General features: G+C 38.6%; 1 protein-coding gene across 6 annotated transcripts in view; it reads right to left on the bottom strand.

Annotated features, from left to right (window-relative positions):
- The window catches only part of LOC128695661 (nuclear factor NF-kappa-B p100 subunit), a 158,473-nt gene that overhangs the window by 15,971 nt on the left and 117,611 nt on the right, over positions 1-24,891 (bottom strand). For 5 of the 6 annotated variants that reach the window (XM_053786426.2, XM_053786423.2, XM_053786425.2 and 2 more), the window contains exons 21-24: positions 20,259-20,363; positions 17,495-17,656; positions 9,372-9,544; positions 7,578-7,827 (exon numbers count right to left, since the gene is read on the bottom strand). In XM_053786426.2, coding sequence (XP_053642401.2) covers positions 7,581-7,827; positions 9,372-9,544; positions 17,495-17,656; positions 20,259-20,363 — 687 coding nt within the window. In that variant the 3' untranslated portion in view covers positions 7,578-7,580. The remainder of the gene's footprint in view (positions 1-7,577; positions 7,828-9,371; positions 9,545-17,494; positions 17,657-20,258; positions 20,364-24,891) is intronic. The other variant, XM_070093315.1, reaches the window with a different exon arrangement.

Genomic DNA, 24,891 nt, shown 5'->3' with positions numbered 1-24,891 from the left:
TTTTTTCATATTTTTGTGCCAAATGCTTCAAAACAGAAATTGGTAACCCTCTGGGTGGCTGTAGGTACAGCTGCTACAACCATGGCTATCTCAGTGCCAACCAAGAGTCAAAAGGAAGAGGTGTGCTGTTCTGAGTGACTGCAGCAGACCTTTGGGATGTGTAATTTTGTCTTATATTGTACAAATTTCTTACACAATGCCTCACTGAAAGAGACAGTATTTGCATACAATCAGCAAGAAGCGATTAGAATCTATGAAAAAAGCTAGAGAAACAAAGAAGGCAGCAGCATAGAGTGGGGCAGCTGGCCGCCACCACCACCACCGTGGCCACAGTGATCATGTCTTCACCTATATACACATGTCTTGACCACACCTGTGGTTACATATGTGACAACCTCACCACTAATCATAAACACAAGCTAGGTGTGGGGTTATGGACTGGGAAGATACTAGAGTGGGAGAGTAAATGGCGGATGCTTTCTGCTGCTGCCAGTGTCGCCATCACTTGCCATATTATGGCCTATTTTATTCATTCTACAGTACAGTGGAACCTCAAAAATCGAACTTAATCCGTTCAAAGCAATATTTCCCATAAGAAATAATGGAAATACAATTAATCCATTCCAGAAACCCAAAAATATTCACACACAAAAAAAAAAAAAATTTATAGAGATTAATTACAGTTTTACATACACACAACAAATGCTATAGTCTTTAATTATGTATAGTAATATAAAATAACATTTTTACTTACCTTTATTGAAGATTGTTGATGGCATCTGGAAGATAGGGAGGAGGAGAGAGGGAGTTGGGGTTATTGTTTGGAAGAAGAATCCCCCTCCATGAGGACTTCCGGTATCAAAGCCCTCTCTGGGGTTGCTTCCTTTCTCTGTATTGTATTGCCACTAGGACCAGCTTGAGAGTCATTGGACCCCAGTCTCATAAAATAACTGTCTACAGTCCTCTGTTTCTGTCTCACAAAATAACTATCCACATTCGTCTGTTTCTGTCTCACAAAATAACTGTCCACAATCGTCTGTTTGTCTCACAAAATAACTCCACAGTTGTCTGTTTCTGTCTCACAAAATAACTCCACAGTCGTCTGTTTGTCTCACAAAATAACTGTCCACAGTCGTCTGTTTCTGTCTCACAAAATAACTGTCCACAGTCCTCTGTACATCCTGGCAAGCTCAACAAGTCTCACTCCAATCTCATACTTCTGTATTATTTCCTTCTTCACATCTATGGTGTTTCTCACTTTCTTTACCACAGGGGTACCACTTGCAAGTTTCTTTGGGCCCATGGCAGCTTATTTTACAGTCCCACAAGCACTAAACACAACGAAATAATCGTAAAATGTGTGAATGAGAGCGCAGGTTAGTGTTCACTCAAGCATAAACAAAGCCAGACTGCTCACAGCACCTGCGCGGGGATGCGGACAGAGTGGGCCAGCGGACAGGTCCCGTACCTGGCGGTACGAAATTAGAGGCGCGTTCGATAATTGGGACACAGTTTGTCCGAAAAAATGGTCTTATTTTCGAAAAGTTCGATATTTGATACGTTCAATTTTTGAGGTTCCACTGTATATATTATGTTTCTGTGTTATTAATATTGTTTATTATGTCATTTTAGATTAACTGTGATAGATAACTAAGCTGTAGAGTTGATATTAGCATTATTTTGTCATGCCTCCTGAGAGGCTGGAATGGATTAATTGCATTTCAATTAATTTAAATGAGGAAAACTGACTCAGCATACGAACACGGTCATGGAACGGATTAAATTCGAAAGCCGAGGTTCCACTGTATAGACATTTTCATTAATCCAGGATATTTTTTCCAAAATTATATAATAAACACGCTACGTAACGTATAAACATGATAAATACACCCCACAGTAGGATGAATTAACAAAAATGTGAGATGTTTCTCCAGTCGTCTTGTCGGAAAGAATAACATTTTCTACAGTTCAGCACCAAAGAAAATGTGTACACAATAGTACCAATGGGGGTAACTTTTGATAATTATTCCTTTCGATGCCTTCACTCGGAGCGTCATTCCTTCTAAAAATGGTGTGTTACATGAGAATGGGAGTGTTGCTCTTTATTTATTCTACTGTACCAACATACCTTTGAAGAGTTTCGAGAGTTTACCTTTGAAGAGTTTCGAGAGTTTATCTATTCTCTGAGCCCAGCCATGGGCCAGGCAACTTGTACATAATGTATAAACTTCACAAATACGGAAATGAACCATAACCAGAAGTGTTCAACTGCTTGTTTACATACTCTGTGTCTCTGTCTTCTCTCATTTACTCATTCTTTCTCTCGTTTATTTGTTTTATCACATTTACTCACCTCTTGCCCTACATTAAGACTAAAAATATTTTAAGGTAAGTAATGAGTGTACTGTATATGCACTTTATTCATTTGTATATTATGTGTGGGTGGGGTGGCCAGGAGGGCTATCTTACCTACCACACCTGACTTCTTACAATAAATACTACTCATCTCTTGCCCTACAGTAAGACTACAAATATTTCAGGGTAAGTTGTGAGTGTACTGTGTGTGTATTTTACATTGTTTTTTAAATGCCTAGTTCTATTTTTAACTTAATATATGTAAGTGTAAACTTGTTATCTGGCATTTATAAGTGGAAAAAATGGCGTTCTGCTTTCTGGCGATAGCCTGGAACCTAACCTGCCATATAAGTGGGGCCCCTACTGTACTGACAAACAGGTCTAGGGATTTTTTTTTTTTTTTTGAAGTACAATACTGTATATCCCCCAGACTGACTTCAGACCAAGAATATATGGTATGTATTAACTAGACTCTTGGAAAAGACGACCAATAAAATTTTTAACAGCGATTATTTCCACAAGAGTAACAATTTTTGATCACTCTCTACCAAACGAACAAGTCCACAATGCATTTGACAATGAAAACATAATAAAGTACAGTGGACCCCCGATTAACGATATTTTTTCATTCCAGAAGTATGTTCAGGTGCCAGTACTGACCGAATTTGTTCCCATAAGGAATATGGTGAAGTAGATTAGTCCATTTCAGACCCCCAAACATACACGTACAAACGCACTTACATAAATACACTTACATAATTGGTCGCATTGGGAGGTGATCGTTAAGCGGGGGTCCACTGTATCTAGAATTCTACTTAAATTCATAATTATTAAATCTAGTTCTTAACCAATCTCTACTAAACATGAACCCTCCAAAACTGTGTAAAATATATTTAAACAAAATTTTTTTTTTTTTTTTTTCAACAAGTCGGCCGTCTCCCACCGGTGAAAAAATCTAGTGAGCGGAAATAATTCCACAACCCTAGAAAATACATTACCTATTTTTTTTTATCTCAATGGTTATCTCGTACCAAAGCAGGCTGACCCAAAGAAGAAAACACATTCACTATTATTCATTCAAACTGGTCTTGTCAGAAGTATGCTGACATCACAATACAAATTAACCTCTAACATCCCTATCCCTCCTTAAAAGTGCAGGCACAGACCTTCCCATCTCCATAACTAAAGTCCAGCAAACCAGTTTTTCCTAATCCCTTCATAATGTTACCTTGCTTACATTTTAACAGCATGTCCACTTAAAACTATTTGTCTCCAATTACTCTTATCTAACATGCTCACACAAGACTGTTGGAGGCTCAAGCCCCTAAAACACTAGCCTCATTCACTCCCTCCTACCTTCCACCCGAGATTTATACACCCTCTTCATCATCCTATCCCTCTCCTCCCTCTCTATATGCCCAAAGCACCTCAGCAACCCCTCTGAATTAACTCTTTCACTGTAAAGACCCCTGCTCACAAACTTGCTCTCAGTGTTGAAAAAATAAAAAAAAAAAAAAAAAAATTCTTATGAAATGATAGAATCTTTTTCCAATGGTAATGACACCAAAAGTACGAAATTTGATGGAAAACTTACGAAGTTAGCGGTCTCGGCGATATGTACGCATCAGCAATTTCACCCACTTTGAGCCCCATTTTCGGCCAATTCCATTCTTCCAGTCGACCAAACTCATAGCTATTTCACTAGAACTTCTTTTGTTCTATTGATTGAGTACAAGAAACCACCCATTTACCGATTTCAACTATTCAATAAGGTGGTCAGAAATTGACAATTTAGCCAATTTCACACAAATTTCAAAATAGAGTCCAGAATAAACAATGCAGACATTCCTGGCACTAAAATAACATTTTCTCTCTTCATTAGTCACGTCTCCAGGCCCCTCTTATATTATTCTTGCTTTCAATTTTGAATTTTTATTCACACAAAAAATAGAAGATTTACTGTTATGCAAACTACTACATTACTGTGACTGCATATTAGACTGGCCAGTTGGACATGTATTGGATGGTGACGTCATTTGTTTACTCTTGAACATTGGCTACTTTGAGCTCAATTTCAAGGCACTTTTCATCATGAAACCAATCAAAGTTATCTCTATTTCTGTATATATCTTCCGTTCTATCAAATGGGGCCAATAAAATGAGAATACAATCATAAATACCATAGGGAAATAAACCTCAAAGTTGGCGTTTTAAACCAAAAACACGGTTGGAGTTTTTTTTCTCATTATGCACTGCGTGCTGCAGGATTTTTTTTATACTGTACACAGTGACCACACAGACCCGTTCTCTCACATGTAGGGGTTCCAGCTTTCTCCCGCTAGATTTGAAACTGTTAGAATTTTGGCGTATTAATACGGCACCGACACTGGCTTGTAAGCTGTACTAATATGAGACTGACAGTGAAGGGGTTAAGCCCTTGGTCATCCCACATCACCTTTTAATTTCTGTTCTCAGAATTGCTATTGCAGTGTACACTGATGGTTTTAAATTCCTCAGTGGTGTCAGGTATGCAGCTGTTTTACCTAAATAAATCACAAGAGGTCATTAATTAGAATCAACTAGTATTTTCTCAGTGGAGTTATGTGGCAGTTGTCACTATCATTCACACTGCAACCATGTCATTCATAGTTGTTTTGGACTCCCAAAGTGTATTACAGACTACAGTGGAACCTCGACTTACGAGTGTCCCAACATAAGAGTTTTTTGAGATACGAGATATCACTCAGTCAATTTTTGCTCTGAGTTACAAGCAAACTTCCCCCACTTCCCCCTCAACCCACAACCCCACACCTCACTTGTTTATCTATGATTTCATGCTTTAATTCCATGGAAATCATTCTTTTTCTTCTGAGCAGTGTCCTTTGCACTTACTTTCTTAGGACCCATGGTTAGAAAAAAGAAATTGGCCAAATAACTGTAAAAATGCAAGCAGAGCATGACAAAAATGCTTCCCTAGCGAGGTAAACAGTGCGCTGTGCCACCTAATGGCAGCTTTCTGAAGTTCCTCCTATTATTATTATTATGATTATAATTACAGTATTCCTAGGTAGTAGGTTGGTAGACAGCAACTGCCCAGGGAGGTACTACCATCTTGCCAAGTGAGTGTAAAACAGAAGCCTGTAATTGTTTTACATGATGGTAGGATTGCTGGTGTCTTTTTTCTGTCTCATAAACATGCAAGATTTCAGGTACATCTTGCTACTTCTACTTACACTTAGGGCACACTACACATACATGTACAAGCATATATATATACATACCCCTTCGAGTTTTTTCTTCTATTTTCTTTCTAGTTCTTGTTCTTGTTTAGTTCCTCTTATCTCCATGGGGAAGTGGAACAGAATTCTTCCTCCGTAAGCCATGCGTGTTGTAAGAGGCAGCTAAAATGCCGGAAGCAAGGGGCTAGTAACCCCTTCTCCCCTATAAATTACTAAATTTAAAAAGAGAAACTTTTGTTTTTCTTTTTGGGTCACACTGCCTCGGTGGGATACAGCCGGTTTGTTGAAAGAAGAAGAATTACAGTATTAGAATAAAGGATGAAATCATAGATAAACAAGAGAGGTGTGGGTTGAGGGATGCCACTCTGCCTATCTTCCACCCCCTACCTCTTCTCCCAGGTAAATACATATGTTTTTTTTTTTTTCAACAAACTGGCCATATCCCACCAAGGCAGGGTGGACCAAAAAGAAAAACTAAAGTTTCTCTTTTTAAATTTAGTAATTTATACGGGAGAAGGGGTTACTAGTCCCTTGCTCCCGGCATTTTAGTTGACTCTTACAATACGCATGGCTTACGGAGGAAGAATTCTGTTCCACTTCCCCATGGAGATAACAGGAAATAAACAAGAACATGTTTATGAGACAGAAAAAAAGGGCACCAGCAATCCTACCATCATGTAAAACAATTACAGGCTTTCGTTTTACACTCACTTGGCAGGACAGTAGTACCTCCCTGGGCGGTTGCTGTCTACCAACCTACTACCTAGAAAATACATATGTACGTACACTTCATTAAACCATTTTATTTCTTTACATTCTTTGTTTTTATACAATATTTCTTATTTGTAAATACAATGTTTGTGTTTACCTTATGAAACTAGTGATATAGTGTAGCTAGCCTCACAAACACTCAGTTTTCTCATATAATAACAGAATGGGAAGATATAGTCAGTGCAGTAGCAACAATAGCTGCCAATACCACTCATCGCATAATGACATATTTTATTCATTCTAGAGTATATATCAATGTTTTTAAGTTATTTATACTGTTTAATGTCATATTAGATGAATTGTGATAGATAAATAAGCTGCAGAGTTGATATTAGTGTCAAATTGAAGTGTGTCCTGCCGCCCGAGAGCAGGATTTCCGCTGGAATGGATTACTGGCATTTCAATTAATGTAAATGAGAAAAACTGATTTGATATACGAGCAAATTGAGTTATGAGCTAGGTCATGGAACGGATTAAACTCGTAAGTTGAGGTTCCACTGTATACTGAATGAACACACTAATCACTCCAACACTATATCCCCACCTGCTTTGAACATTTTTATTTTAATCCCATCCATCAAAGCTGCTTTCCCCACTTTCATTCTACCCACTGCCTCATGATCCTTCGCTGCATTCACCTCAGGCTGCTCCTCACTCATATATCGTGCTATTTCTCCTTGCCCCAAGCAAAAAAATCACCACCTCCCTTCATCACTAGGATTCAACAGCTCATCAAAATATCCTCTCAATCTTTCCAGTACCTAGATGTTTCCATTTTTTCATTTACTCTAGCTAAATATTTGGTTTAAGATTTATTGTATATGCTATCTGTACAATGTAAATGTTTGGCATAAGTTTTTTTTTTAATTAATTAAAATGAAACTTATGCCAAACAATTATATCCTAAAGATCCCATGCACACTAAATCTTAAATTAGATATTTAGTCATAGTAGTAAATTTTAATCTTAACCACATAATGTGATAGATAGTACATGAATGACAGGTAAAAAGTTTGAAAATGGCCACTGGAGAGACTAACACACTATGAAAAGATGAGGGACAACTTAAGTTTACTTGGATATCAATGACTTAATTATAGGAAAAACTCTAAAAGTCTTAAGACTTTATTACCAAGATTGAAATAGTTTTATTTCCAAAGGTTGCCAAAAAAAAAGCATGCAAGCTACAACTAAAGTCCCTCATTTTCATACCTATCATGAGAAAACTTGACAATTCTTGGCCAGGCAATTACAGCGATGATTATAATCGGGATCCCGCAGGTAGGTATTGCCGAGGCTAACCTTCATGTTATCAGGATGTAGTAGTAGCTCGGCTGGTGAAGACTCCTTAGCCCAGCAGGGAACCATGTAGTCTAGATCCAAGAGTTGGGCTAGGTGGCGCCACGTGTCTCCACTGAGATGGCTAGCTAAACGTCCACGCATACGTTCACTGAGCTCTCCACTGCTTACCCCCAAACAAGCAGGCAAAATAACAAAAAATAATTAGAAATATTTTGTGACTGGAGTATGCAAAGAGTATACACATTTTAATTATAATACAAATCTGTGACTCAGTATCATTATACAGTGGAACCCTGGATATCGGCCAAATCGGATTTTGGCCGCTTTTTTGGCCAAAATTGTCCTGGATTTTGGCCAGCAACTTGGAAATCGGCTGTACTGGACGTGTCTGCCCACCACTCTGCCGCGTTCATGAGTCAGTCTAGCTGTGTCTCTGGGTGAGTGAGCAACACTCCATGCATTCATCCAAACATTTTGTTATATTCCATTGTTTTTTGTGGTTGTTTATTGAGTGTGACTGCGAAATATGCCACCATGGACCCAAAGAAAGTCCCTAGTGCCACCCATTTGGTAAAGAAAGTGAGAAACACAATATTATTCAGTTACAAAACCTTGTCCCACTTCAGGCAAATCTTAACCCTTTCAGGGTCTGTCCCGTAGATCTACGGCTTTACGTTCAGGGTCCAAACCGTAGATCTACGCCATGAGCTCAGCTCACTCTGATAAACTGTGAGTGGTACAGGGCCTAGTCATGTGTGCACCACATACAGAAGCACACTGTGTATAATGAGAGAAAAAAAATGAAATCATGATTTTTCGATTAAAACAGCAACTTTCGTTTTTTCGTATGTTTTTTATAGTTGTATTTGCGATTTCTTGGTTCATTTGATAGAATGGAAGACATATTACAGAAATAGAGATGATTTTGATTGGTTTTAGCATTGGAAATGGCTTGAAAGAGCTCAAAGTAGCGGAAATGTTAAATTTTTGCCGATATTCAAGAGTAAACAAACGACCTCACACTGTGAGTCAAATATACATTCACAATAATGGTGATGATATTTATACAATTATTACAGTGCATAACAGTAAATCTTCTATTTTTTGGTGTGAATAAAAATTCATTATGTGAATAAAAAATCAAAATGGAATTTATTTGTAAAGCCTCAAAACATAACTAAGCAGAGGAAATGTTAGTTTAGTGCCAGGAATGCCTAGTGCCAGTAAAAGACAAAGAAGGGAAGTAACCCCAGATAGGGACTTGATACCTGAAGTCCTTATGGAGGGGAATTCACCTTCTAAACAATAACCCCCAACTCCCTCTCCCCTCCTTGCCTTCTTCAATATGCCAACAAGAGTCTTCACTAAAGGTATGTAATATTTATTTATCATGAAAATTTCTGCTTTATATTTATTTCTCATTATTTTCTGTATGCAAAACTATAGTTAATCTTTAAAACATGTATTTTTTGTTAATATTTTTGGGTGTCTGGAACGGATTAATTGTATTTACATTAATTCTTATGGGAAATATTACTTCAGTTTTTGGCCTTTTCACATTTAGGCTGACCTTTTGGAACGGATTGCAGCCGAAATCCAGGGTTCCACTGTACAAAGTAAGAAAAAATGTAAATCCAGCTTCTCTCATATATTTCTTGATAAATACTGAATTGTTAAATCTTTAATTTTGTATACAAAACTTACCTCTCCTCTCCATCAGAAGTAGAGTCTGGGCCTTGAATATCTGTTATTGAGATGTCAATACCAGAGTCTAAAGCAGAATGCAATGGAGCCTCTTTCTTTCCAATAAAAACTTCTTCAACTCCAGCTTCTACATTTTCCTCTACAACCTCTTCTCCACGCAAAATAGCCAGGATCTGTAGAAAAATTCTTAAGTATAAAAATGGAGCATAGAATCATTTTCTTCGTTAACAAATCCTATAGACATGACCATTTTCATCCTGTTTCTCACTTGCACAGGATGAGGAGACCTTGAAGATAGGAAAAGCATTAGGAAAAAAGGAAAAAAATATTCAAAGTGACAGATGTAATGTGTAGCTACCTGAAGACAATTCCAGGGGGTCTATGCTCCTAGAGCCCAGTCACAAACCAGTCACTTGGTTGATATCCTGATCAATCAGGCTCTTGGTGATGGATGTATGCATCCTAATGTAGGTACCCATCCCCTCCCAGCTGAGAATGAAATGACTTTAGGAGCTTACCACATTCTGTAATTGTCCCTATGAATGAAGGGAGGGTGTTGAAATTATCTTGGTTCCTTTACATGTACTGAATTATCTCTTAGTATACAAGAGACTAATTTAGCGAAGGGCATAAAAGAGGTCAGAGAATGTTTCGAGGTTCACTATTAGATGGGTACAAGACTTAAGAGATGATCAACATCTCTCTAATATATCCATTGTGTTTCACAGATCATACCTTTGTAATATATCACAGATCGTACTTTTGTAATATATCACATTTATAAGAAATACAAATTACATTTAACTGAAAACCAACATTCAGAAAGGGTTCACAAGATTTATCAATTATAAATGTTTTCATTTATCATTGCTTCTTATGAATATCAAAATTAACCAGTTTAGAGATATTTAGAAAGATACATTATAGTTAAAACTTATCTATGAGGGTGTCAATTTTTTTTTGGCACAAGACACTTAGGCTGAAAACCAATCATAGGATTTTAACCAGACTAAATTCATTGGATTAACCATACCAAATCTATTTTCTTTCTTCCAAGACTTTCATATCAATGTCAATATAAACCTAAGTGATGCTGGGTTTGGACAATAGTGCATGCATGAAAAATGCAGTGACCATTAGCCTTAATGGCATTAAGAGCAGATTTTTACAATATAGCGAATTCCTGGTACGAACAGGGTCACCACATAAAAGCAAATTCGAAATGAAGCAAGGTAAACCTATAATTTTTTTTTTATTAACACATCGGCCATTTTCCACCAAGGTAGGGTGGCCCAAAAAAGAAAAACTTTCACCACCATTCACTCCATCACTGTCTTGCCAGAGGCATGCTTACACTAGTTATAAAACTGCAACATTAACACCCCTCCTTCAGAGTGCCGGCACTGTATTTCCCATCTCCAGGACTCATGTCTGGCCTGCTGGTTTCCCTAAATCCCTTCATAAATATTATCTTGCTCACACTCCAACAGCACATCAAGTCCTAAAAAACATTTGTATCCATTCGCTCCTATCTAACACGCTCACATAGGCTTGCTGGAAGTCCAAGCCTCTCGCACACAAAACCTCCTTTACCCCCTCCCTCCAATCTTTACTAGGGTGACCTCTACCCTGCCTTCCCTCCACTATGGAGTGTATAAGTCATTTAATTTAGTTCCATCCTCTCTACATGTCCAAACCACCTCAATAACCCCTCCTCAGCCCTCTGGATAATAGTTGGGTAATCCCTCACCTCCTCCTAATTTCCAAACTACAAATTCTCTGCATTATATTCACACCACACATTGCCCTCAGACACGACATCTCCACTGCCTCCAGCCATCTTCTTGTCACAACTTTGACCCCCCATGCTTCACACCCATATAATAGAGTTGGTATAACTATACTCTCGTACATTCCCCTCTTTGATTCCATAGACAAAGTTCTTTGTCTCCACAGACTCCTCAGTGCACCACTCGCCTTTTTACCCTCATCAATTCTATGATTCACCCCATCTTTCATAGACCCATTTGCTGACACGTCCACTCCTAAATATCTGAATACATTCACCTCCTCCATACTCTCTCCCTCCAATCTGCTATCCAATGTTTTGTTACCTAATTTTTTTATCCTCATCACCTTACTCTTTCCTATATTCACTTATTCACTTTTAATTTTCTTCTTTTACATACCCGACCAAACTCATCCACCAACCTCTGCAACTTCTCTTCAGAATCTCCCAAAAGCACAGTGCCATCAGCAAATAGTAACTGTGACAACTCCTACTCTGTGTTAGATTCTTTATCTTTTAACCCCACACCTCTCGCCAACACCAGAGCATTCACTTCTCTTACAACCCTATCTATAAATATACTGAACAACCATGGTGACATCACACATCCTTGTCTAAGGCCTACTTTTGCTGGGAAATAATCTCCCTCTCTCCTACATACTCTAACCTGAGCCTCACTATCCTCGTAAAAACTTTTCACTGTTTTCAATAACCTACCTCCTATTCCATACATCTGCCACATTGCCTCCCTATCCCCCTGTCATATGCCTTTTCTAAATCCATAAATGCCACATAAACCTCTTCACCCTTATCTAAATACTGTTCACCTATATGTTTCACTGTAAACACTTGGTCTACACTTCCCCTACCCTTCCTAAAGCCTCCTTGTAAATCTGCTATCATGCTCTCTGTTTTACTCTTAATTCTTTCAATAATAACTCTACCATACACTTTACCAGGTATACTCAACAGACTTATTCTCCTATAATTTTTGCACTCTCTTTTGTCCTCTTTGCCTTTATACAAAGGAACTATGCATGCTCTCTGCCAATCCCTAGATACCTTACCCTCTTCCATACATTTATTAAATAAAATCACCAACCACTCCAGAACTATCCCTACCTGCTTTTAACATTTCTATCTTTATCCCATCAATCCCAGCTGCCTTACCCCTTTTCATTCTACCCACTGACTCACAAAGTTCCCCCACACACTCACAACTCACTCCTCCTCCCTACAAGATGTTATTCTTCCTTGCCCTATACACAAAATCACAGCTTCCCTATCTTCATCAACATTTAACAATTCCTCAAAATATTCCCTCCATCTTCCTGATACCTCTAACTCGCCATTTAATAACTCTCCTCTCCTACTTTTAACTGTCAAATCCATTTGTTCCCAAGGCTTTCTCAACTTATTAATCTCACTCCAAAACTTTTTCTTATTTTCAACAAAATTTGTTGATAACATCTCACCCACTCTTTCATTTGCTCTCTTTTTACATTGCTTCACCACTCTCTTAACCTCTCATTTCCTCTCCATATACTCCTCCCTCCTTGCATCACTTCTACTTTGTAAAACCCTCTCATATGCTAACCTTTTCTCTCTTACTAATCTCTTTACATCATCATTCCACCAATTGCTCTTCTTCTCTCCTGCACTTGCTTTCCTGTAACCACAAACTTCTATCTGGAGTGAGTTCCGGGGTTCAACGTCCTCACGGCCCGGTCTATGACTTCTGCTGAACACTCTAACACTACATTATTAAACCTACCCCATACATCTTCAACCCTATTGCCTATACTCTCACTAGCCCATCTATCCTCCAACAGTTGTTTATATCTTACCCTAACTGCCTCCTCCTTTAGCTTATAAACCTTCAACCTCTCTCTTACCTGCTGCTACCATTTTCCTTGTATCCCATCTACCTTTTACTCTCACTAGCTACAACTAAAAAGTGATCTGATATCTGTGGTCACCCTATAAACATGTACATATTGAAGTCTACCGAACAGTCTTTTATCTACCAATACGTAGTCGAACAAATTACTGTCATTACGCCCTACATAATATCTTGTATACTTATTTATTCTCATTTTCTTAAAATATGTATTACTTATAACCAAACTCCTTTCTATACAAAGTTCAATCAAAGGGCCCCCATTATCATTTACATCTGGCACTCCAAACTTACTTACCACACCCTCTTTAAATGTTTCTCCTACTTTAGCATATAGGTCCCCTACCACAATTACTCTCTCACTTGGTTCAAAAGTCCCTACACACTCACTTAACATCTAAAATCTCTCTCTCTCTCCTCTACACTCCTCTCTTCTCCAGGTGCACACACACTTATTATGACCCACTTTTTTGCATCCGACCCTTATTTCAATCCACATAATCCTTGAATTTATATTCCTCTTCCCTTCCATAAATGATCCTTCAACATTATTGCTACCCCTTCCATAGCTCTAACTCTCTCAGATACTCGTGACTTAATCCCATTTATTTCTCCCCACTGAAACTCACCTACCCCATTCAGCTTTGTATCACTCAGAGCTAGGACATCCAACTTCTTTCCATTCATAACATTAGCAATCATCTCTTTCTTATCATCCGCACTACATCCATGCACATTCAAGCCTCCCAGTTTTTCTTCTCTTTTTTAATATTTTCTACAGGAGAAGGAGTTACTAGCCCATTGCTCCTGGCATTTTAGTCGCCTCATATGACATGCATGGTTTACAGAGAAAAGATTCTTTTCCACTTCCCCATGGAGAATAGGAGGGAATAAAGAACAAGAATGATTAAGAAAAAAAAAAAGAAGAAAAACCTAGATGTGTGTATGTCTTCTACTTTTAACACACCAGCCGTATCCCACTGAGGCGGGGTGGCCCAAAAGGTAAAAAACGAAAGTTTCTCCTTCTACATTTAGTAATATATACAGGAGAAAGGGTTACTAGCCCCTTGCTCCCGGCATTTTAGTCGCCAATTACAACACGCATGGCTTACGGAGGAAGAATTCTGTTCCTCTTCCCCATGGAGATAACAGGAAATAAACAAGAACAAGAACTAGTAAGAAAATAGAAGAAAACCCAGAGGGGTGTGTATATATATGCTTGTACATGTATGTGTAGTGTGACCTATGTGTAAGCAGAAGTAGCAAGACGTACCTGAAATCTTGCATGTTTATGAGACAGAAAAAAAGACACCAGCAATCCTACCATCATGTAAAACAATTACAGGTTTCCATTTTACACTCACTTGGCAGGACAGTAGTACCTCCTTGGGCGGTTGCTGTCTACCAACCTACTACCTACCAAACCTATAATAGTACATGTATATAGAATATTAACAGTACAATACATGTATTACAGACCCATGGCACCTGTACTAAGCTCAATAAGGCTACCAACATTAAAAATCATCTTGAAAACCTCACTTGTCACATACAATGAATGTATATCATACATCTGAAATCAATGATAGAAGAGGTACATCAAATAAAAGTGAATTCAAATAGAGGAACCGATATACAGAGAGAGAAATCTGTACTGTACTAATATTACAGTCATGGGAAAGTGCTAAACCTGTAGAGATCATACAGCAACTGGGGAATGAGAGGTAGGTAATCAGGTCTGATCCAAGGAAAAGGAGGGTATCTAAAATTTGTTGGATCAAGACACCCCTCCTTGAAGAGCATTTTTTTTTTTTTAATATGTCGGCTGTTTCCTACCAAGGCAGGGTGACCCAAAAAGAAAGAAAAAACTTTCATCATCATTCAACACTTTCACCATCACTCATACATAAAATCACTGTCTTTGCAGAGGTGCCCAGATATGACAGTTCAGATGTCCCTCAAACTGCCAATATCCCAAACCCCTCCTTTAACCCTTAAACGGTCCAAATGTATATATACGTCCACGCGCGTAGCGCCCCAAACGTATATATACGTTTTCTTTGTCATTCATTCAACATTGCCACAATAAGCCTGAGTCACCTAGACATGAGAAAATGGGTGTGCGCACTCACTGTGTGCCATATTAAAATAACTGGGGATGCCTGGGTACCATATGCTCTTTTTTCCTTTTAAAAGAAAAGATTGTTTTTTCCTCAAAAAAGTTGGGGCGCTACGTGAGTGAACGTATATATACGTTTGGACCGTTTAAGGGTTAAGTGCAGGCATTGTACTTCCCATTTCCAGGACTCAAGTCTGGCTAACCAGTTTCCCTGAATCCCTTCACAAAATATTACCCTGCTCACACTCCAACAGTTCATCAGGTCCCAAAAACCATTCATCTCCATTCACTCCTATCTAACACACTCACACACGCTTGTTGGAAGTCCAAGTCCCTCGCCCACAAAACCTCCTTTACCGCCTCCCTATTGTACTACATATAATCAAGTGGTTGGGGATGTTTGCAATACACTGTCACAGGAATTGTGATATAGTGAACCTTCACTTCCTTGACAGCAATGTTTTCATGGGTAACTGAAACAATCTGGACTGATACTTCATTATAATATCAGCAACAATGCTTCAAGAATAACAAAACAGTACTATACAGCTTTTCACTCAGCGACGTACTCATTCACCGACAACTCAGACTTATGATGGGCTCTCTGACCAGTATGCATACCTAAATAATGCATATTAGAGCTGATTTTCTCTATTCTGTTTATTACAATATAGTACAGTACACTACTGTATAAACATTGAAAAATATACTAAACATGCTATAAATGGTGCAAGTGTGACATTAAAGCAATATCAAAGATGGTTGACATAAACCCACTACCATTATAGTATGCTCCTCATTTAGCGGCAAATTCATTTACCGACGCTGTATTAGTAATGGAGCTCCATTGTTAAGTGAGGAGAGGCTGTAATTAGAGCATGATTGTACTTATAATATGTAAATACTGTGCACTTGTTTTCATTGTGGTATTTTGTTACTCATTAATTTTTTCAGCTCAGAATAGTCCACATTAACAATGAAAAATAGTGAAACTAATACAGATACAGCTTAAATAAATTATTATAGTCAGCATAAGAAGCTGCAGGGACACTTGCCCCTAAAACTTAACAATAAATAATATTTTTTTTTTATTATCACACTGGCCGATTCCCACCAAGGCAGGGTGACCCGAAAAAGAAAAACTTTCACCATCATTCACTCCATCACTGTCTTGCCAGAAGGGTGCTTTACACTACAATTTTTAAACTGCAACATTAACACCCCTCCTTCAGAATGCAGGCACTGTACTTCCCATCTCCAGGACTCAAGTCCGGCCTGCCGGTTTCCCTGAACCCCTTCATAAATGTTACTTTGCTCACACTCCAACAGCACGTCAAGTATTAAAAACCATTTGTCTCCATTCACTCCTATCAAACACGCTCACGCATGCCTGCTGGAAGTCCAAGCCCCTCGCACACAAAACCTCCTTTACCCCCTCCCTCCAACCTTTCCTAGGCCGACCCCTACCCAGCCTTCCTTCCACTACAGATTGATACACTCTTGAAGTCATTCTGTTTCGCTCCATTCTCTCTACATGTCCGAACCACCTCAACAACCCTTCCTCAGCCCTCTGGACAACAGTTTTGGTAATCCCGCACCTCCTCCTAACTTCCAAACTACGAATTCTATGCATTATATTCACACCACACATTGCCCTCAGACATGACATCTCCACTGCTTCCAGCCTTCTCCTCGCTGCAACATTCATCACCCATGCTTCACACCCATATAAGAGCATTGGTAAAACTATACTCTCATACATTCCCCTCTTTGCCTCCAAGGACAAAGTTCTTTGTCTCCACAGACTCCTAAGTGCACCACTCACCCTTTTCCCCTCATCAATTCTATGATTCACCTCATCTTTCATAGACCCATCCGCTGACACGTCCACTCCCAAATATCTGAATACATTCACCTCCTCCATACTCTCTCCTTCCAATCTGATATCCAATCTTTCATCACCTAATCTTTTTATCCTCATAACCTTACTCTTTCCTGTATTCACTTTTAATTTTCTTCTTTTGCATACCCTACCAAATTCATCCACCGATCTCTGCAACTTCTCTTCAGAATCTCCCAAGAGCACAGTGTCATCAGCAAAGAGCAACTGTGACAACTTCCACTTATGTGTGATTCTTTATCTTTTAACTCCAATAAATAATAACTGGGACAAATTGTTACTATGTTCATGAGGGAGCAGGGAATGGGAAGCAATCAGGCTTGAGCCAAGGAAATGAAGGTTTGCTCCAATTCCATGGATGAAGAGCCCTTGACTGCTCCGGGAATTAAGAATTCGACAGAAACAAGAAAATCACCTGTTCATTTTCTCCAGCATAATCAACTGGCGTGTAACCATCGCATTCCTCTTCTGATTCTTCCTCCTCCTCTTCTTTCTTGTATGACTCTGTTTCCTCTTCCTCTTCTGACTCTGCAGATTTTTTACCCCTGCTTAGTGCATTTTTGGCTTGTGGGTCAGCCTATAAACAGGACAATTATGGTTTCTTTTAACATCGTGAATAAAATTTTGCATACATACAAAAAAAATTATTTCCTTCCAAGACTTTCAACTGCTACAGTCCATCTAGGAAGAAAAAAGTAACAAGTTACATGTAAAAAAGACAATTATTTATGCTAGACTGCACCAAGACCTGTAAATTGTGCGAGACCAGCCAGCTGTGGTGGCTACATAGGCCTGCAGGCCACTGGTAGTAATAGCTTGGCGGACACACCATTCAATAATGAAGTCTGGCTCAGGCCAGGCTCTAGAATAACTCTTCCAACAAGACACAGGTATGTTATAATTAAATCTACCAAATTGTTTCCCTAATAACAGAAAGAAATGGCAGAGATGTTCTGTATGGGAGAAGTGTTCAGGTTGTACATAATACTATACTTACTAAGCTCTTTGCCAATGAAAAGGCATGCCTACCAATTCTTTAAAATATTTTTCCTTTTTTTATTTTATTTTTTTATTATCACACCGGCCGATTCCCACCAAGGCAGGGTGGCCCGAAAAAGAAAAACTTTCACCATCATTCACTCCATCACTGTCTTGCCAGAAGGGTGCTTTACACTACAGTTTTTAAACTGCAACATTAACACCCCTCCTTCAGAGTGCAGGCACTGTACTTCCCATCTCCAGGACTCAAGTCCGGCCTGCCGGTTTCCCTGAATCCCTTCATAAATGTTACTTTGCTCACACTCCAACAGCACGTCAAGTATTAAAAACCATTTGTCTCCATTCACTCCTATCAAACACGCTCACGCATGCCTGCTGGAAGTCCAAGCCCCTCGCACACAAAACCTCCTTTACCCCCTCCCTCCAACCCTTCCTAGGCCGACCCCTACCCCGCTTTCCTTCCACTACAGACTGATACACTCTTGAAGTCATTCTGTTTCGCTCCATTCTCTCTACATGTCCGAACCACCTCAACAACCCTTCCTCAGCCCTCTGGACAACAGTTTTGGTAATCCCGCACCTCCTCCTAACTTCCAAACTACGAATTCTCTGCATTATATTCACACCACACATTGCCCTCAGACATGACATCTCCACTGCCTCCAGCCTTCTCCTCGCTGCAACATTCATCACCCACGCTTCACACCCATATAAGAGCGTTGGTAAAACTATACTCTCATACATTCCCCTCTTTGCCTCCAAGGACAAAGTTCTTTGTCTCCACAGACTCCTAAGTGCACCACTCACTCTTTTTCCCTCATCAATTCTATGATTCACCTCATCTTTCATAGACCCATATGTATTCCTTTTCATATAATTTCTCACTCTTAAACTTATTAAATACTACTACTACTACTACTACTACTAATAATAATAATAATAATAATAATAATAATCATAATAGCTAATTCTTTATTCATAAATGTTTGTCTAAATGTCTGACTATCTTAAGATATATAAATTCAAACACTAAGTTTACAAACTGCCCAAAAGAAATATTTCTCAATTATAATTCATGACATTTACAACAATGACTTCTTAGTACCTTTTATTAAACAGACCTTCACAACTAATAAATAAAATATCTGCTCAGATGAAAATGCAAATAGTAAAATAATACCTTATTCAAAATGTAAACTACTTTTTTTGTGTGTCCTTATATTTACTACAAGAGAATTTTGCAGTTGATCCTGACAAACTAACATGAAGTTGTGGTGGCATGTCTGGCTCAACCAAAATATCTGCGTTCAATTCAAGGAGAGAGAAGACATGGGTAAGTCTCATAACATCTACTGCCCTTGTTCCCCTAACAGTAAACAGATTCCCAGTAGTTTATCCTGGGTTATTAACACTTCAGAGCTAATTATAGATCTTTTTTCTTTTTCTATTCTTTTAAATCTGATTTGCTGGCATTTGCTGAGCGTTTATGAACCAAAAGTGACAACCACAAAGACCTCAATCTATATATAAGATAGGAGTTTAAGTTTATCTGGCAAGTCCTTGTCTGTATAGTTGCAAAATGCTATTAATGCTAGCTTATACAGTGGAACCTCAAATATCGAACTTTCTTCGGTCCAGAAGGCTGTTCGAGTGCCTTTACCGAATGAATTTATTCCCATCAGGAATAATGTAAATTAGATTAGTCCATTTCAGACCCTCAAAAATACACTGATAAAAGCACTTACAAAAATACACTTACATAATTGGTTGTGTTGGGAGCAGTTTGATTTTTGAGGTTCCACTGTACTAGACATCAATCATACCACTGTGTCAAGTCTTAGCTTGAATTCATTCTGCTGGTATGTCAGCTCAGTAAGAATGCCAATGTCTCACTATATCCATGTAACAGCCAAAGAGCATGCTACACAACTTTATTTTCAAGATGTAAATTTATTCAAAGTTATATCCCTATAATTGCAATAACATCACCTCATTAATATCTCCTACCTTGAGTAGAAAGCTATAATACCAAAACACAGATAGTACATTAAAAAGCTGATATATAATTTCATTTATGATTTTATGATCACTTCAAATTTGGTCAAACATAGTTGATTACTAGTATTAGCCATGATAACACACAGAGTCAAACATAATTTCAATCATTAATAACAACTTACATTTGCTCTAAGAAGGATTTTGCACATCTCCTGATCTCGTGCTTGGGCTGCTAAGTGGAGCGCTGTGTTACCATCAAACATACCTGCTTCAACGGTCACACTTGTCTGCAATACAAATCAATATTCCAAATTATAACTTAGCACATACAGTACATTATATCAAGACAATAAGTTTTTGAGATTTGACTTCTGTTGGGGTGTTGCAGAATTTATGTGGTACTGCAATTTGGTGAATAATTTGTATTGTGATATTCTTGCACTTCTGGAAAGACAGACAGAAAATGTTTTTTTGGGGTCACAAGGTGCACATTTTTCATGTATCCTTCCAGAAAAGCAGAAATCACAACTCAAATGACCCTCTAAACTGCAACATCACCACTCTTCCAGAGTGAAGGTACTGTACTCCCCACCTCTAAAAACTGAGTTTAACTTATTTATAGATGGGGATGTAAAAGAAGTGAATTCTAAGGTGTTGGGAAGAGGTGTGGGATTAGATGCTGAATCTAATAAAAAGTGGGCAATGTCATCATAAATACATACTTAAAAACTATACATGCATTTGCTCAATATCATAAACATAGGTAAAACTCTCTCATCAATATAATTGATATATACTTACTCTCAATATCTGTATTCATCTCAAATGTTAATCACTCCATTGTGGCTGCCTAAGGCTAATAATCAAAATTGTATGTCTTCTCTACAAGACTTATTAAAGCCATATAGCATGACCTCAAGATTTCAGGTACGTCTTGCTATTTCTACTTACACTTAGGTCACATTACACATGCATGTACAAGTATATACACACACCCCTCTGGGTTTTCTTCTATTTTCTTACTAGTTCTTGTTCTTGTTTATTTCCTCTTATCGCCATGGGGAAGTGGAACAGAATTCTTCCTCTGTAAGCCATGAGTGTCACAAGAGGCGACTAAAATGCTGGGAGCAAGGGGCAAGTAACCCCTTCTCCTGTATACATTACTAAAGTTAAAAAGAGAAACTTGTTTTTCTTTTTGGGCCACCCTGCCTCGGTGGGATATGATCAAAAGTTGAAAGAAGAAGAAGAATAGCGTGACCTAATAGAATACTCTCTCTTGTATTCATTGTAACTCATCTAATGACCATATGTACTTTTTTTTTTTCAACACGGCCACTTCCCAATGAGGCAGGGTAACTCAAAAAGAAAGAAAAAAAATTTCATCATCATTCAACACGTTCACCATCACTGATACATAATCACTGTCTTTGCAGAGGCACTCAGATACCACAGTTTAGATTTCCCTCCAAACTGCCAATATCCTAAACCCCTCCTTTAGCCCTTTGACTGTTTAGGCCGTATATATACGTCTTACGAGCCAGTGTTTTGGACGTATATGTACTCAATAATTCTAGCGGCTTCAAATCAAGCACGAGAAAGCTGGTAGGACCACATTTTATTTATTTATTTATTTTATGTCTTTGCAAAGTACATTGAAATTTTATATTTACAAAAGTGGGTTGCAATGCAAAGAGAGCCTCTTTTATGCCCAGGCATTATGGGCCAACTTAACATTATTGGCTTACAGACTACTTAACACTAAGGATTTTTTCATAGTTGTACAGTAGGACAGTAATTATTTCATAGCTGAACAGTAGATTATTAGTTATAAGTGAATTACAGTTGTATAAGACAAAGGATATATTCATATGGTCTAAAATGCTTATTGTGGAAAACAATGGTTCAATTATATTCCTGTCAACAATGGATAAAAGGTTCAAAGTGATTGTTGAAGTTATGATGTGGGAGTACATAGGTGAGTATGTGTGTACTGAGTATTTAGCATTTAGTCTAGGGTGATTAAGTGGCTTTTGAGAAGAGTCTTAAACTGATTTTCAGACTGGGTTACTTTAATATCTTCTGGTAATGAATTCCATATTTTAGGGCCTTTTATGTGCATAGAGTTCTTACACAGTGTGATAAGGACACGAGGTATATCAAAGAGAGATCTGTGTCTTGTGTTGTGGTCATGTGTTCTGTTTAAGTTTGTGAGGAGAAGTTTGAGTGGAGGATTTATATTTATGTGTATTGTTCTGTGTATGTAGTAGGCACATGAATAAGTATGGATGTTCTTAATGGTGAGCAGATTCAGACTTTTGAAAAGTGGTGGAGTGTGCTGGCGGGAGTGGGAATTCGTTATCATTGTTACTGCTGCCTTTTGCTGGGTTATGAGGGGTTTTAGGTGACTGGATGTTGTTGATCCCCATGCACAAATTCCATATGTAAGATAAGGGTATATGAGTGTATGGTACAGTGCCAGGAGAGCTGATTGTGGAACGTAGTACCTTATCTTTGATACTATGCCTACAGTCTTGGAGATTTTCTTGGTGATTTGTTGTATGTGTGTCCGGAACTTAAGGCTACTGTCAAGGTGGATACCTCTGTGAGTCTTGTGACTGATGATCCATTTAGCATTATGTTAATCGGATCATTTGCAGCTTTGTTTCCAAACTGAATGAAATAGGTTTTATCAGTATTCAGGGTAAGTTTATTAGTCATCATCCAGGCAGATATTTTCTGCAATTCGGCACTGACTGTGTTTGCTAGTATGACCATGTTTGGGTGGGAAAAGACATATGTAGTGTCATCTGCAAATAATATGGGTTTGAGTAGCTGTGATGCATTTGGTAGATCATTGATGTAGATGAGAAAGAGGAGTGGTCCAACGACGCTTCCTTGTGGGACTCCTACTGTGATTGGTTGGGTGAGAGAATGGGGGTCTGTGTGGTCAGTGTGCACTGTATAAAAAAATCCTGCATCACGCAGTGCATGAGAAAAAAAAACTCCAACCGTGTTTTTGGATTAAAACGCAGACTTTGAGGTGTATTTTCCTATAGTTATTATTCTTGTATTCTTGTTTTCTTGGTCTCATTTGATAGAATGGAAAACATATTACAGAAATTGAGATGATTTTGATTAGTTTCACGATGAAAATGACCTTGAAATTGAGCTCAAAGTAGTAGAAATGTTCGATTTTTACCAATGTTCAAGAGCAAGCAAATCACACCACACGTCCAATACACGTCAACTGGGGAGTCTAATATTCTTTAACTAATGCAGTGATGTTATTTATACCATTTTTACAATAATGTGGTAGTCTACTTAACAGTAAATCTTCTATTTTTTTTTAATACAATATCAAAATAGAAAGCAAGAGTAATATAAGAGGGGCCTGGAGACGTGACAAATGAACAGAGGATATGTTATATTAGCGCCAAGAATGTCTGCATTGTTTATTCTGGACCCTATTTTGAAATTGGCATCTTTTTAAATTTGCATGAAATTGGCCAAATTGCCAATTTCTTATCACTTTATTGGGTAGTTGAAATCGGTAAATGGGCAGTTTCTTGTACTCAATTGATAGAAAAAAATGGAGTTCTAAAGAAACAGCTATGAGTTTGGGTGACTGGTACAATGGAATTGGCCGAAAATAGGGCTCAAAGTCGGTGACATCGCCGATGCGTATATATTGCCGAGATCACTAACTTTGTGGGAGAGTAATTCCATTAGTTTTTGATCAAGTTTGGTACTTTTGGTGTCATTACAATCAGGAAAAGATTCCCTATCATTTCATAATTTTTTTTTCCAAAAATTTTTTGACACCAGGAGAGACTTCAGGATTTGGGATTGCAACAGTCAAAGGGTTAGAGTGCAGGCATTGTGCTTCCCATTTCCAGGACTCAAGTCTGGCTAACCGGTTTCCCTGAATCCCTTCACAAAATATTACCCTGCTCACACTCCAACAGCTCGTCAGGTCCCAAAAACCATTTGTCTCCATTCACTCCTATCTAACATGCTCATGCACGCTTGCTGGAAGTCCAAGCCCCTCGCCCACAAAATCTCCTTTACCCCCTCTCTCCAACCTTTTTGGGGACGACCCCTACCCCGCCTTCCTTCCCCAATAGGTTTATATTATTATTATTATTATTATTATTATCACACTGGCCGATTCCCACCAAGGCAGGGTGGCCCGAAAAAGAAAAACTTTCACCATCATTCACTCCATCACTGTCTTGCCAGAAGGGTGCTTTACACTACAGTTTTTAAACTGCAACATTAACACCCCTCCTTCAGAGTGCAGGCACTGTACTTCCCATCTCCAGGACTCAAGTCCGGCCTGCCGGTTTCCCTGAACCCCTTCATAAATGTTACTTTGCTCACACTCCAACAGCACGTCAAGTATTAAAAACCATTTGTCTCCATTCACTCCTATCAAACACGCTCACACATGCCTGCTGGAAGTCCAAGCCCCTCGCACACAAAACCTCCTTTACCCCCTCCCTCCAACCTTTCCTAGGCCAACCCCTACCCCGCCTTCCTTCCACTACAGACTGATACACTCTTGAAGTCACTCTGTTTCGCTCCATTCTCTCTAAATGTCCGAACCACCTCAACAACCCTTCCTCAGCCCTCTGGACAACAGTTTTGGTAATCCCGCACCTCCTCCTAACTTCCAAACTACGAATTCTCTGCATTATATTCACACCACACATTGCCCTCAGACATGACATCCACTGCCTCCAGCCTTCTCCTCGCTGCAACATTCATCACCCATACGCTCTCCAAGTCATTCTACTTTGTTCCATTCTCTCTAAA

Source organism: Cherax quadricarinatus, chromosome 42, assembly GCF_038502225.1.
Source record: "Cherax quadricarinatus isolate ZL_2023a chromosome 42, ASM3850222v1, whole genome shotgun sequence".
Lineage (NCBI taxonomy): Eukaryota > Metazoa > Arthropoda > Malacostraca > Decapoda > Parastacidae > Cherax > Cherax quadricarinatus.
This window is presented reverse-complemented; position numbering and strand designations above follow the sequence as displayed.